General features: G+C 50.8%; 1 protein-coding gene across 1 annotated transcript in view; it reads left to right on the top strand.

The window, feature by feature from the left end:
- Positions 1–14,368, top strand: part of znf385c (zinc finger protein 385C) — a 42,760-nt gene that overhangs the window by 21,588 nt on the left and 6,804 nt on the right. The window contains exons 2-4 of the mRNA XM_062478590.1: positions 2,688–2,830; positions 8,193–8,303; positions 11,142–11,340. Coding sequence (XP_062334574.1) covers positions 2,688–2,830; positions 8,193–8,303; positions 11,142–11,340 — 453 coding nt within the window. The remainder of the gene's footprint in view (positions 1–2,687; positions 2,831–8,192; positions 8,304–11,141; positions 11,341–14,368) is intronic.

The raw sequence follows: 14,368 nt of genomic DNA, 5'->3' as shown, positions 1-14,368 counted from the left end.
TGGGCTGGACCCCTGCTCACGCTAAGCTGAGCGGGCAGAGAGGACAGGGTGGAGATCCAATCACCCAGCGCTGAAGAAGGCCTGCTGTGCCAGCCATCCCAGATAATTACATAGGGCTACAAATAGAAATTCCGTTTTCTCTCCTCCCTGATCCTCTCCTACCCTCTTTCACCGCTCAACAGGAGTTTGAGGGAGGGAGGTGAGTTGGAGGAGGGGGGTGGAGGTGTTTCGAAGTGAGCGAGGCAATTTGTCAGACACCTGAGGGAGCCACCGGTGTGATGACAGGAGCATTATAAGGACAGAAGGGGGAGCACAGCTGATTCTTTAACTTTGAATGAGGTCTGAGCGAGGACCTTAAATGAAGAATTAAGCGGGCTTGTTACTTTAGGGAAGAAGGGAGTGACAATTCCTTTGGCCTACCTTAAACCAACCAACCAACCCCATACCAAAGAGACACATATGTAACAAGAGGTTCTTCGAATGTATTCTGACTAAGTGCCCTGCTGTGTCAACAGCTAATCATAAGGAAACGTAGCACTACATGTTGTATAACCAGCCCCCACTGACTCACTGGATGAGCCGTGTGGTTGTGAGTGTTGCAGGAGAGACAGGAAGCAGTGGAGGAAGTGAGGCGGAGTTAGCGAAGCCGCTGGACAGCGCTCTTCAGCACAGCCTCGTCTGAACAGCCAGGCTGTTATCTGAACCAGTGGGGATGCGCAAACAAAGCCTTGACGAAGGCATGTCTCAGTACAGACAATGCACATGTTTACACACACACACGCACACGCTGCAATAAACAAGTGGAGAATGACGCAGTATGATAGAAGGAGGTTATCCATGTCTTCGGGGCCAAACATCCCAACCCCCTTCTTAACACATGCCCACGCTTACACAATGACGCACACTCGCGCGCCCAAACATTGACCGTTTCTCCTATGGAGGATCTCCGTGTTGCTGACGGCGTATGCTCTTTGCGCGTGGAAAAGTGTGTGAACACCTAACGTATTTATCATAGGCTTAAACGGCGCGCCTCTCGTCTTGAAAGCCGCGTGCCGACCGTGGGTGGTTGCGTGTGTGTGTTTGTGAGTGGGCTCACATGAGGACGTGTGTGCACGCTTACTCCCTTTCGGGTTCTGTTTGTTGTTGGGAGGTGTGTGTGGGTGGCAGGCAGTGCGTTTGTACGGATAGATCTTGTGTGATAGTCGCCTAGCGCATGGGCTTCTCCTACACACAGTACAGGTCCACACATCCCGTACTGCCTGTCAAACCTTTCTTGATTCTGGATGTGGCGCCGTGGGAGCCTTATCATCCGCCCAGTCAAACAGCCAAACAGCACAGCCACTGATTTAATAAGCTGCCTTGGGAGGCACAGAGACGCAGGCATGCGGCTGATAACTGTCTTCTCTGCGAGCGCAGCCCCTCTGATAGCACCGCCAACAGAAACCTCAGCTCATCCACCAACGGTGTGTGTGTCGGCGCGTGCGTGTGTGTGTCAGGGACCCGCGTGACTGTGTGTTTGGCCATCCGCGCTGCGTCTGTGGGAGTGAGACGGGCCCCGCGGTCTGCCGTCCACACACGGCAGGGCCGGCCAGGGCCAGACCTGAGCCCGGCGCGGTGAGCATATGCTGGGGAGGCACCTTGGCCCCATGGTCCCTCAGCTCCAGGGTCCAGTCAGCACACGGGTCCTGGGGGCACGAGCGGAGGGGGAGGGAACATGTCTTCCACTGCTGAATAAAAAGCTGCTTTTTTCGAAGTGTGGCGCAGGAGGCGTTGTGTATATTACAGTGTTTTACACGGCGGAATGAAACAATTGGATCTCACTTGCTGTGGTTGCCTTTGGTACGGTTCAGCTTTCTCTCTGAACGCCTGAACTAGTCTTACCCTGTGTGCTCTCATTTGGTCCCATCTATACTGTTTCACGGGGAGGTGTTATGACGAGGCCAGTCGCCCATCCAAGGTGTGTGTGTTAAAATGGGGTCACTCTCTCTTTTTTTCCCTTCGTCTTCTAAAGTGGGTGTTATTACATCCTGATACCCTCTCTCCCATTGTGTGTGTGCTCGGGGTACGCATGCTCTGGGTTGCTTTGGCGACCCACAGATGACACCTATGATTGATCCTGGCGCTGGGATAAGTGGCCGTGCACTGGCGAGCACTGAAAGGCAGCCAGGCGGAAAATTAGAAATCTCTTCATCCCTGGTCCATTTGAAATCCGATATCTCCCATCTCTCCCCTCGCACAGTCACTCTCCTCTCAGCCAATAAATCAGTAATTAAATGATGTGTGTGTATACATGAGGGCCAGGTGTGCGTCCTTGACGGATTAGCACCAGGCTGTTGGGTGTGACGCCGGGTTGCCCGGGTGACCAGCCCCCATATTCAGTCCTCACCCACACGGTGGTGAGCAGCTCGGACTGGCTGCAGGGGGTCTGGGGGAGGCGTGCAGGTGCCCCCGGTATCACGGTTGGTATCCCATAAATCAAAGTCAGACTTTCCAGACACCTCTGAGCGCCGCGCCCGACCTCACAGAACCAGCAGACAGAAACAGACAGAGAGAGAGAGAGATAGAGAGAGAGAGAGAGAGAGAGAGAGAGAGAGAGAGAGAGAGAGAGAGAGAGAGAGAGAAACACCTGTGTTCTCCCGTCCACAGTTTCCTCACCCTGGTGTTTGTGTTTGTGTTGTGTTGTCCAGGTACCTCGGCCCAGGGCAACCCCCTCCTGGCCTCCCTGCCCCTCCCCGGACGGGCCCTGCAGCCGCAGCTCGACCTCAAGCATTTCCTGCCCTTCAGGCTCAATGGCTCCTCCCCCCTCAGCCTCTTCCCCAACTTCAACACGGTGAGTGGGTCGCCGCGACAACGCCTAGCCGTGCCTCGCCTGGTGACATCAGCCCGCTGTGGTGACCTGAAATGGTCCCCATGCACTGTGGCAACTGCTCTTTGGATTTCTAAGAAGCACTGGACACGTTGTCTCTCGTTGCGTCGCAGTCACGAGGCATCAGACTAGCAGATCAACCTGACCCTTACTGACCTCCAATAGTCTGGATGTGCTGTGTTGACTACTGGGTTTAAAACATGTCTGATGTCATATTTAAAAGCCAACTGGTTCAAATCCAGGTATTCGAGTGTATTTGTTTGTATACGTATTTTTACAAGCAAAGCGAGTCCACATAATCCACCAGGGCGCATAGATTACATTTACATTTAGTCATTTAGCAGACGCTCTTATCCAGAGCGACTTACGGTAAGTACAGGGACATTCTCCCAAGGCAAGTAGGGTGAAGTGCCTTGCCCAAGGACACAACGTCAGTTGGCATGACCGGGAATCGAACTGGCAACCTTCGGATTACTAGTCCGACTCCCTCACCGCTCAGCCAGATTACATTTACATTACATTTACATTTATTCATTTAGCAGACGCTTTTATCCAAAGCGACTTCCAAGAGAGAGCTTTACAAAGTGCATAGGTCACTGATCATAACAACGAGATAGCCACAAAACATTGCGAGTAGCCAAAACATGAAGCACACATTGTGAACAACCAAAGTAAGTGCCCAAAGGGAAGAACCATAAGAGCATGTAGTTAAACAAGTTACAATTAAACAATATGAACTGCTATAAGTGCAAGTGTGAAGAGCTTGTGTTGGGACCGGGCGGTCTTGAGCGGTGGGACCACCAGGCGGTTGTCTGAAGAAGACCGTAGGTGACGGGTGGGGGTGTAAGGCTGCAGGAGAGACTTGATGTAGACGGGTGCAGTCCCGTTCACTGCTCGGAAGGTCAATACCAGGGTCTTGAATCTGATACGGGCCATGATAGGTAGCCAGTGGAGAGAGATGAGGAGAGGGGTAACATGGGAGCGTCTGGGTAGATTGTAGACCAGGCGGGCCGCTGCGTTCTGAATCCTCTGAAGAGGGCGGGTTGCACATGCTGGGAGACCAGCGAGCAGCGAGTTGCAATAGTCCAACTTGGAGAGGACAAGTGCTTGGACTACCAGCTGGGTGGAGTGCTCAGACAGGTATCTCCTGATCTTCCGGATGTTGTAGAGGGTGAATCTACACGACCGGGAGACCGCAGCAATGTGGACCGTGAGGGAGAGCTCCTCGTCCATGGTAACCCCAAGGTTCCTGGCAGAGGATGAAAGGGTCACCGTCGCAGATCCCAGGGTGATTGAGAGATTGTGGGAGATGGAGGGTTTAGCCGGGATGATGAGAAGTTCTGTTTTGGCGAGGTTCAGCTGGAGGTGGTGCTCGGTCATCCAGGCGGAGATGTCTGTGAGGCAGGCCTCAATCCTAGCTGAGATCCCCGGATCGGTCGGGGGGAACGACAGGTACAGCTGCGTGTCGTCAGCGTAGCAGTGGTAGGAGAAGCCATGGGAGGTGATGATTGGTCCAAGTGAGGTGGTGTACAGAGAGAAGAGGAGGGGTCCAAGGACGGAGCCCTGTGGGACACCAGTGGAGAGCTGGCGAGGGCCTGACAGTTTGCCTCCCCAGGAAACCTGGTAGGATCTTCCCGACAGGTAGGATGAGATCCACTGGAGTGCAGTGCCAGTGATGCCCATCTCAGAAAGTCTGGCGAGCAGGATCTGGTGGTTAACCGTATCAAACGCTGCAGAAAGGTCCAGCAGAATGATGACGGATGACCTGGAAGCCGCTCTGGCAGACTGGAGGGCAGTGGTGACTGAAAGGAGGGCAGTCTCTGTGGAGTGGCCAGTCTTGAAGCCCGATTGGTTGGGGTCAAGCAGGTTGTTCTGAGAGAGAAAGTTAGACAGTTGGTTAGATACAGCACGTTCAATTGTTTTCGAAAGGAAGGGTAACAGTGATACAACACCAGAAATCCATCTGAAATCCTCCGACAAGTCAAGACAATACAGCTGCCAGTGTTCCGCCCCAGTCTCTCCTTCCCTCTTCTCAAACTCCAGGCTTGGATTTTCCAGACATTGGCCTTCGAGCTCTGTTCACCTGAGCACGGCTGCATTCAGTATCAGCATTCCCACAGACAGCGACATATTTCTTTATTTCTCAACCTTCCTGTAAGACATGTAGCTTTAGTGTACTTTCTGTGTGATGCTTACCTTGCTCCTGTGCCGGGAATTAAAAGGTTGCTTCACTTTGATCCCTCTCACGTAGACAGTGGACCTGTACGTGTTTGTGGGTGTGCGTGAATGTGTGTGTGTGTGTGTGTGTGTGGTTCGGTCCCTTTCATCCTTCCTTCACACTCAGTGAGTGAACCGTGTGTGTGTGTGTGTGTGTGTGTTTACACTCCTTGTGAAACCATCTCCAGTTCCACAGCCGGTAAATGAAACATAAGCCTGAGCGCTCTCCAGTCTGCGCTTTCCACCCTTTGGTGCTGGGTGAGGAAGGTGAGATGAGAGGGGGGGCAAGGCCACACAGAGACGTGGAGCTGATCCACACAGGAGAGCTGAGGAGGGGGAAGGCAGCACGTGCACTGGATCATGTGTGGGGTTACAAGCTCCCCTGTGTGTGCGCGCGCGTGTGTGTGTGCGCGCGCGCGTGTGCGTGTGCCTGTGTGTGCGCGTGTGTGCGCGTGCGCGTGTGCCTGTGTGTGCGCGTGCGTGTGCATGCGTGTGTGTGTGTGTGTGTGGCCCTTTGCCATCCCCAGATCCCACAGGTCCCCACACACAGCCCTGTGGGAAATCCTGTCAGCCCAGTCCTCCACACCTAATGGGATGCCAGCCAATTAGTCTTGAAAAGACATCTAGTAGTGGATGGGGTGCTTAGTTGTAGCAGTGTGAAAGATTTATAATAACAATGTGTACTGTAAAGAAAACAAAAAATCCTTTGCATTAAGATGGCGCACAGTGTAGGCTGGGATCAGTGTGGATTAGCATACAGCTTCTGCTGCATCGGGGCTTATTACTCTCCACCGGGTAGAGCAGAAGCAATCGTTCGGTGAGAATTGTAGCACACATTAAACTAGCATGAGTAGCATTAGATTCCTATTATTTATGATTAGTGCAGAGTATGCTGCGTGACCTAGCCACCGGAACGCACAGCAGCCTGAGACATTAATCAGCAAGCCTCCACCCTTCCTTCCCCACCTTCGCCCCTCCCCCCCTCCCTCCCTCCCCCCTCCCTCCCTCCCTCCCCACCTCTTCCCCCCCTCACTCCCTCCCCCCCTCCCTCCCTCCCTCCCCCCCTCTTCCCCCCCTCACTCCCCCCCCCTCACTCCCTCCCCCCCTCCCTCCCCCCCCTCCCTCCCCCCCTCCCTCCCTCCCCCACCTCTTCCCCCCCTCACTCCCTCCCCCCCTCTCTCCCCCCCTTCCCCCCCTCACTCCCTCCCCCCTCCCTCCCTCCCTCCCCCCCTCTTCCCCCCCTCTCTCCCCCCCTCCCCCCCTCCCTCCCTCCCTCCACGTCTTCAGCTCCAAGCTTCAGGTTCCCTCAGTGTCCTGGAGGCTCCCGTGGTTTGGGGCGTGTGCAGGGGAAAGATGAATGCACCTGTCTCAGTAACTAAATAGCCCCTAGTTTCCCTCTGCTCCCCACCCACCAACCCCCCTCCCCCTATCTCTGCACCTCCCCTGAAACTCCATCATCGTCCGGGCAGCACGGCGGTAGATAGGGGTCTGTCTGCGGACGGGGGGGGGGTGTGGGGAGGGGGTTGGGAAGGAGGGAGGGAGCGGACAATAGGTGCGTTTGTGCTGGTCTGTTTGGGATGGCTGGCGGCAGACAATAGACACATTCTTTAGGTCCTAAAACAAATAGCTGTTGCAGCCCGGCCTGCTAAGGTGGCCAGAGGGCAGGGAGCGGAGGAGTCGGGTTACCATGGCACTGCCCCGGCTTCTCAGGGAAAGGTCGTCTGTTCCCAGCTTTGTTGAAGAAGCCAAAATACACAAAAGGCCCTGGGTTTTCCCCCTCGGGCGTTCGAGACCCGACCCTGTTCGGTCTTTCAGGGAGAGCGACCGTGCCATCTAGAACGCCACTGCTCCGACACCACATGCCCCCTGGTGTGCTCGGGTGTGCCAGCTCTGGTACAGGTCTGGTTACACTGAGTGTGCCAGGCTGGGTGTGCCCAGGCCTCCAGGGGGGGGGAGGCTGGTCTGTCTGTCTGTGAGGAGCAGAGGGGAGGGGAGGAGAGGAGGTGGGGGGAGCGAGACTGTAGAGGGATTCAGGGTGATTGTTCTATTTGATACTGTGCTGATGAGGACTGCAGTGAAATCAACCGTCATTATGAAATCAAGCCATTCTAATCAGCGTAGCGGAGTCACGCGAACCTGAAACCCCGGTGCCAGCTTGTCTCGTCCACACCTGCAAGGGCCCACCTCCATTTAGCAAGAATAGGCTGGGGGGTGGGGGGGTGGGGGGGGGGGGGGGGGGGGTCACCCCACATCAGACCAAATGGCCTCCCAGGTGTCCTAAATGTGCATTCATCAACCCTTGTCTCCTCCGTTTTGGAGGGAAAACCAAGTCAAAGGACCGTTCCCAAAAACAGACTTCATCAACATGAAAGGACCACAGTTCTATGTATACATAAGCATGAAAGGAATTGATGTGTGACGGTGTGCTTGTCTTTTTATACTGTGTTGATTGAATTTGATGTTATAATGGAACTTCCCTTGCCGTAGGGCTATGTCAGTCAAGCTTGGTCTCCAGCTGAAGGTAAAATAATGAAAACTAGTGATCCATATTTTGTAGATACATAACAATGTTATATACAATACATGGACATATAAAGGATATGTTTCCTCAAGTTTTTGTACCTCTGAACCTAGAACATATCCCGTAGGTACTGTTCATCCTACATTTGCTACCATTTCAATAAATGATGTGTGTAATGGCGTTCCATCATTGTTATTGCCTACTCTTAGAAAGTGAATTTATTCCCTCCGAATATTGCAGTTATATACTCTTTCCTTGCTATACCATAGGTAAGATCAAGGTTGTGCCTTCTTAAACTGATACTTTATCACAAATCTCCACACCCTGCTACATTACCTTCTCCCTGAGACAGTACAACTCCAGCACTGTCTTAACTGTGTAAAAAAATCCAAATGAAGATCGGAAAACGTAATTTTGTAGCATTGTTTCACTCTCCTAACTTGCCAGTGGGCTGCTGTGGAGGTTGTGTCTGAGTTCAGGTCATGTTTGATGGTACGGCGTCAGACGCGGTGGTCCAGTTAGCCCGGGAGGCGTCGGGGTCCGAGACGACGGATCGAATGGTAATGGAGGGGTGTCTGTCTCCTGCAGATGGATCCGGTCCAGAAGGCAGTCATCAACCACACGTTTGGAGTCCCTCAGCCCCTCAAGAAGAAACAGATTATCTCCTGTAACATCTGCCACCTGCGCTTCAACTCCACGGTGAGACAGCGCTGAACTGAGACGTGTTATGCTGTTTTTGTGTGCGTGTTTTCCGCAAGGGCTTTGTATATTTGGTAGAAAGGGAAAAGTGAAACTTTACTGTTAAGAACAACATGTTTGTCTTTGCTTCTCTTATCTTTTTTTATGTTGTTTTAGAAAATACGGATGCTCCAAATTACCTGAGCTCTTATCGCCCTTTCTGATTCACTGCAGCTCATCTGTGCCAAGTGATAGGGAGTCTAGCCATGCTTTTAGTCTCTCTCTCTCTCTCTCCTCTCTCTTTGTGTGTCAGTGTGTTTGTGTCAGTGTCTTTCTAATTTTGGAATACAAATGTTCCTATTTGTTTTGATATTTCTGTGCATGTTTTTTTTCTCTTAATGTGTTTCCTAATGTGTGAATGTTTGTATACCTGTATTTGTGTGTGTGTGAGAGAGAGAGAAAGAGAGGGAGAGGAAGAGAGAGAGAGAGAGGGGGGAGAGAGAGAGAGACAGAGAGAGAGAGAGAGAGAGAGAGGAAGAGAGAGAGAAACATAGCGGTTGTTTTGGTGTGAGGGATTAGACAGCAGGGAGAGCTGCCGTTTATCAGCAAAGAGCAGAAACAATCAGCAGCCGCTGCAGGAAGCTGCATTCTCTGCTCCTCTTTTGATTTCTTCCATGCCTGCCACCTCAAACACACACACACACTCACAACACACACACACGTACCCACAACACACACACACACAACTGCTGCACACACTATCAGAGACCCGACGCAAAATCCACATTCACATAAGCAAACATACAATGGGATCAAAAATCTTAAGGCACATGCTGCACCTAAGGATTGGGCAAAAACACATCTAGAAACAAACACACTCACACACACACGTACACACACACGCACACACACACACACAATCTTCAAAGAGGAGCGGAGACACAAAGCGGCTGAGCTGAGGGGGAGAGAGGAGCTGAACAGACAGACGTGCTCCCCTCACAACAGAGAAAATCCCTTTTCCAGCCTTCACACACACACCAGCCAGCGTCAGGTCTGGGGGCTTAACGCCTCTTTAGTGGCTCCAGGAAAACTTTCTCTACTGGGCTCTCTCTCTCTCTACATGGGGTGAGCAGCACTAATGTCACACTTGGTAGTAATTGGAACGCTCTCGAGGTCTCGACAAATGTAATGACATGTTTAATGCGCACAGACTATTTGGAAGTGTGTTTTTTCGACGAAAACGACCTACAAGGCAAGGTTATACGGCACTTTTGGTTTACTGGATTGGTAGTGTGATGGACCCAACATGGGTCACCTGAAGTATGGATGAATTCATTTTTTTACATGTGTTACATAGTAAAACCTGCATCTCCTTTGTCGCTGCAATGGCACTTTCATATGTAACTTTGTGGTTACATGGTCATTAATATATGTCTCAGGTAAAGTATTGAAACAGTTTATATGAGACACGTGAAACCAAACCTATTAATAAACTGTTGCTGTTCAAATCAAATCCAAAGCAGTGGTCTGCGATCATGTCTTCTAATATGATGAGTGACAGTCCCATGGGTCTGTTCTCTCTCTTTTGCTCTCACACACCGGTAGATCACACGCTGTCCCATCTCAGTGGGAAATGCGTGTGGTTACGGTGCCGTGTAGGCCGAATGTCATGACTAGTGCCTTTCACTCTCTAAAAGTAACTTCACGCTGAGTATGAGTCACTTCCAAACTTATTTTGAAACTATCGTTAAAGCCAAGTTTCTCTGTCCCTCCTCACCGATGACTTTCTCATTTGTGTTTTATTTGCATTTAAATGGTGAAAGAGGGGTCTCCTAAGATCAGTTGTGAGGTACTTACTCTGACAGGAACTTACGCCAGTCTGTCCTGCCTCTGTACTAATGCCTAACAAGCATCATCTGGTGCCTGAGGTGAGAAATTCATGCCTTGATTAAACTTCTGAACTCCTATCACCCATTTATTTTTCAGTTTGTGTGAAAGAAACATAATTAGGAGTAATACGGTGTGTTGATGTGTGTGTGTGTTGTGTGTGTGTGTTGTGTGTGTAGAAGAGGGGACTATACAGCCTATGTTTATGGTTGAGGGCATGTTATTCTGTTTATAGTGAGAAGATAATTTACCTCTCCTCCTCCATACGTCCTTCCAGCGAGACCCTGCCCGGTATTAGCAACAGAAAGCTCCTCTGATGAAGAGGTTCTCCTCAAAGCCTGTCTCAGGTCTTAATGAGAACTCTCTGTATTGATTCCTTGCCATGTCTATTTGTTCTCACCTGCCGGGACAGCCAGGACTGTGAGAATCATAAAATGTTGAGGCAAATATAATTCCACTGCAAAGAAAAGCTTGGTTGTTTTTTATTCAAAGTACTATATATCATTGTGAGTGTGTGTGTGTGTGTGTGTGTGTATGTGTGTGTATGTTTCTGTGTGTTTTTGTGAGAATGCATGCGTGTGTGTGTGTGTGTGTGTGTGTATGGACGTGTGGGTTTTGGCCCGAGCGTGTGTATGAATGAGCATGATTTACCATGTGGCCCGTTATTTGCACTGCAGCGCACATTAATAAGCTAGTTGTGGCGATGGGATGCTTTCTTTTGCTGTATATTACACATGCAATTATACGTCGGGCCTCCCAGGGTGCCAACGCTCTTATCAGGTGAAAACAGACCCTCCTCCTCACTGGCGGTGTGTGCGCCTGTTTGCACACGCACGTCATTATGTCCCCGCATGTCTGCTCATTCATCACCAATGTCTCATGTACCAGAAAAAATGGGCACTTCATGGGGCTGAATGCTGGGTCTGAGTGGAGGGCGTCACGTGTCTGTGTTCCCTCCGTCTGCCTCTCCAGAACCAGGCGGAAGCACACTATAAGGGACACAAACACGCTCGCAAGCTCAAGGCTATGGAGGCTCAGAAGAACCGTCAGCGGAGGGCCGTGGAAGCCTCCTCCACGGGCAGGGAGAGGGAGCGGGAGAGGAGCAGGGCCAGAGCAGGAGACTGCCTGCCTCTGCCTGCTCTGATGGACACCAGCCTGATGGAAGGAACAAGTGAGTTAACCGATGAGGATGGGAGTGCCGCGGTGACACGAGCCGCGCTCAGTCCCATCACTCAGTATCCATCTCTGTGGTGTTAATCTTCTTCTCGTCCCATTTCTGATTACCGCCATCACGACGCTCCACTCTTGGATCGAGTTACCCTTAACCCTCTCCCCCCCCCCTCCCATTCCTCTTTGCTGTCCCGCCATTCATCCATCTCTTTTCCCCATTACTTTTCTCCAGTTATCCCACATCCATCTAATCCCCTCCCATCCGTCTCCTACCCTTCCATCCTCTCCTCCACCTGGCCTCTCCTCTCTCCTCCCTCCAGTGCCGTGTCATATCACTGGAGGCTGTTGTTTCATCTCCCCCCTTCTCCTCCTCTCTCTTTCCGTCTCTGTCTCTCTCTCGCACTTTCTCCCTCTGTCTCTCACACACACATTCACACCCACAAGCACACACACACACACACACACCACCCCTCCGCTACAATGTGTCTTATGTTTTTGATGTCTGATGTTCAAAGAGAAAGTGGAGCTATAGGACCCCCCCCCCACACACACACACACACACACACACACACACACACACACAGTTACCAGGAGCACGGTGGGAGGAAGTGTTGGCACTGCCCCCACATATCCAATCGTAACCCCTTGTGGTCCCTAGGCCCCCCCTGTCTGGGTGTGTACTCTGCGGTGGCATTGATGGATGGAAGCTGTATGGCCGGGGGATCGTGTGACATCTTGGGGCTGCAGCACTCTGTTAACACACAGACTGGGGCAGATCGATCCAACTTCTCAGTGGGCTGGTTCCTTTTCCTCTAACCTCTCCATTTCCTCATACCTGCCCCCTCTCCTCCTCCACCTCCTCCTCGATCTGAATGCTTTGGATAAATGGAAGGGTGGTGTCTGTTGAACAAGACTTACAAACACTGAAGGAATCATCAAAGCACTTGCTTTTCTATGGTGCCAGTGGAGAGCTTCTATATCCATGTTCCACATTAAGATTGCCAGGTCTCATTTACTCAATCATGGGCTGAAGGATGGTAGACAGATCTCCCTTGTCAACCCTCTTCTACCCTCTCTCTCTATCTCTCTCTCTCTCCTCTTCAGCTCCTCTGCCCAGAGAAGGAGTTATCAGACTTGAATTTCAAAAGGCCCTGTGATGCTAGAGGGAATATTAGAGGAGAGATATGAAGGTAGTGGGTTGAGAGAGTCTATACTTTACCACCTCCCCACCCTGAACACTAACTGCCTCCCTTCCTCTCAGAGAGGGGACTGGACAAAAGGCTGGAGGCAGATAACTCTCTCATCAAATCTCATTTTAATATTCCGTCGCCGCAAAGCAAGGTCTGAAAGGGGGGAAAGCAACAGTGGGAAGGAAAAGAAATGATGAGTTGAAAAATGAGAGATAAGATGAAATGAATCAAAGAGAGAGAGAGAGCGAGAGAGAGCGAGCGAGAGAGAGCGAGAGAGAGAGAGCGAGAGAGAGAGACTGAAAGTGGATAGAGAGAAAGGGAGATGGGTAGAAAGAGAGAGTAGATAAGCCGTAGCTGGTTTTTATGTTGTGAATAATTTTACAGTTCCGAGGCAATTTTGCGAGGAGGAACGCTCTTTAATAAGCCCAATTGTGTGATTGGTCTGATGTGAAATTGAAAGGCAGCAGAGCGAGTCAGTGGTGGTGCCCATCACAATGCCAACCTGTAATGGGAGAGTGTTCCAAATGAACACTATGAAATTAGCTGCGTCTGCCATGAAACTGCCTGATGACAGACAGCGGAGCCATGTTAAACGCCAGGAAAGACCTAGAAAGCACTAATGATGAAGTTCTTCTTGAAGACTGGGAGGTAGATATGATTGCTCTGGTGTCACAAGGTGAGGCCCATTACCTCAATCAGCAAGCCGGCCTTCTTATATCGTCGTGGTTGTGCTTGAAGAAAGGGCCAGCCCCCTAGTCAACAGTACTCATTGTGTCTGAAAGGTAAGGGACACTCAATTCAATGTTATTGTCATTATACAACGTGCAGCCGCACGGAGAGACCTGCTGCTTTGATGAGAACAGTGCAGCTCAGAGGGCACGCTGGGCGGGCACAGAGTCAAATAAACACAGTATACACACATAGCAAGACACAACATCATCCATATGCTGTGTAGTAATATGATTATGCTTACAGTCTTAAAAACACTCTTGAGATCAAACGATCTTCATGTGTACAAGCTTGCATTATGTATGAGGGAGTAGATGTAGTGGAGCCGCGCAAATTCCATTGTAAACATGGCAGCGGTGCAGGAGACAGTCATTGAAGTGCAAAATTGTCTGGAAGGACGGGGCAAAGGGGAGAGATCAGGGTGTGAATGTTGGTAGCTGAGAGACCGAACAGACTCGTACAGACTTTGTTTGAAACAAAAAGAATCCCGATGAGGTGGGGGGGGGGGGCGGATCCACATTGATCCTGTATCATCAGTGACAACCATACCTCACTTCCTGCTGTGATTGACTCGTTTCTCCTAAGAGACAATGACTCCCTGTAACAGTCAGTTATTGTCTGAATTTCCTTCAAGGAAGGGAACCTTTACCTTGGACCATTCATTTAGGTCAAGCTGGGTGTGAGTTGTGATGTGTGTGTGGCTCGATTAGCATGAATGTCTTCACTCTTAAGAGAACGTGCATGTTCAAAAGTTTTCCAGTAGGAATATACGAATGCATTACACAGCCTAATAGTAGCCTATGTTGAATCAGTAACTGGATAAATATATTCTGTTTACCCCAGGCGTTCCAAATACTGCTACGTTTACACTCTAAGCCTATCTGTTTTAATTGGACTGTTAGGGCTTTGATCAAGCGCTTTTCATGGTAAAATTAAGCTAATGACTCGCAACAAGACGATCGATCTGAACATCGATGCTGTGCCTGGGAGGAACAGCAGAGTTCAACTTCTCAGACGGGGGGGGGGGGGGGGGGCTGTCTGTTTCAGCCTGTGGGCTGACAGTCTGCCAATCATAGTGGCAGCCATTCCCTTCACCCAGTCGGGGAGCAT

The sequence above is a fragment of the Osmerus eperlanus genome, chromosome 2 (genome assembly GCF_963692335.1).
Source record: "Osmerus eperlanus chromosome 2, fOsmEpe2.1, whole genome shotgun sequence".
NCBI classification, from domain to species: Eukaryota; Metazoa; Chordata; class Actinopteri; order Osmeriformes; family Osmeridae; genus Osmerus; species Osmerus eperlanus.
Note: the sequence above shows the minus strand (reverse complement) of the source record. Positions and strands in the feature narration are given on the sequence as shown.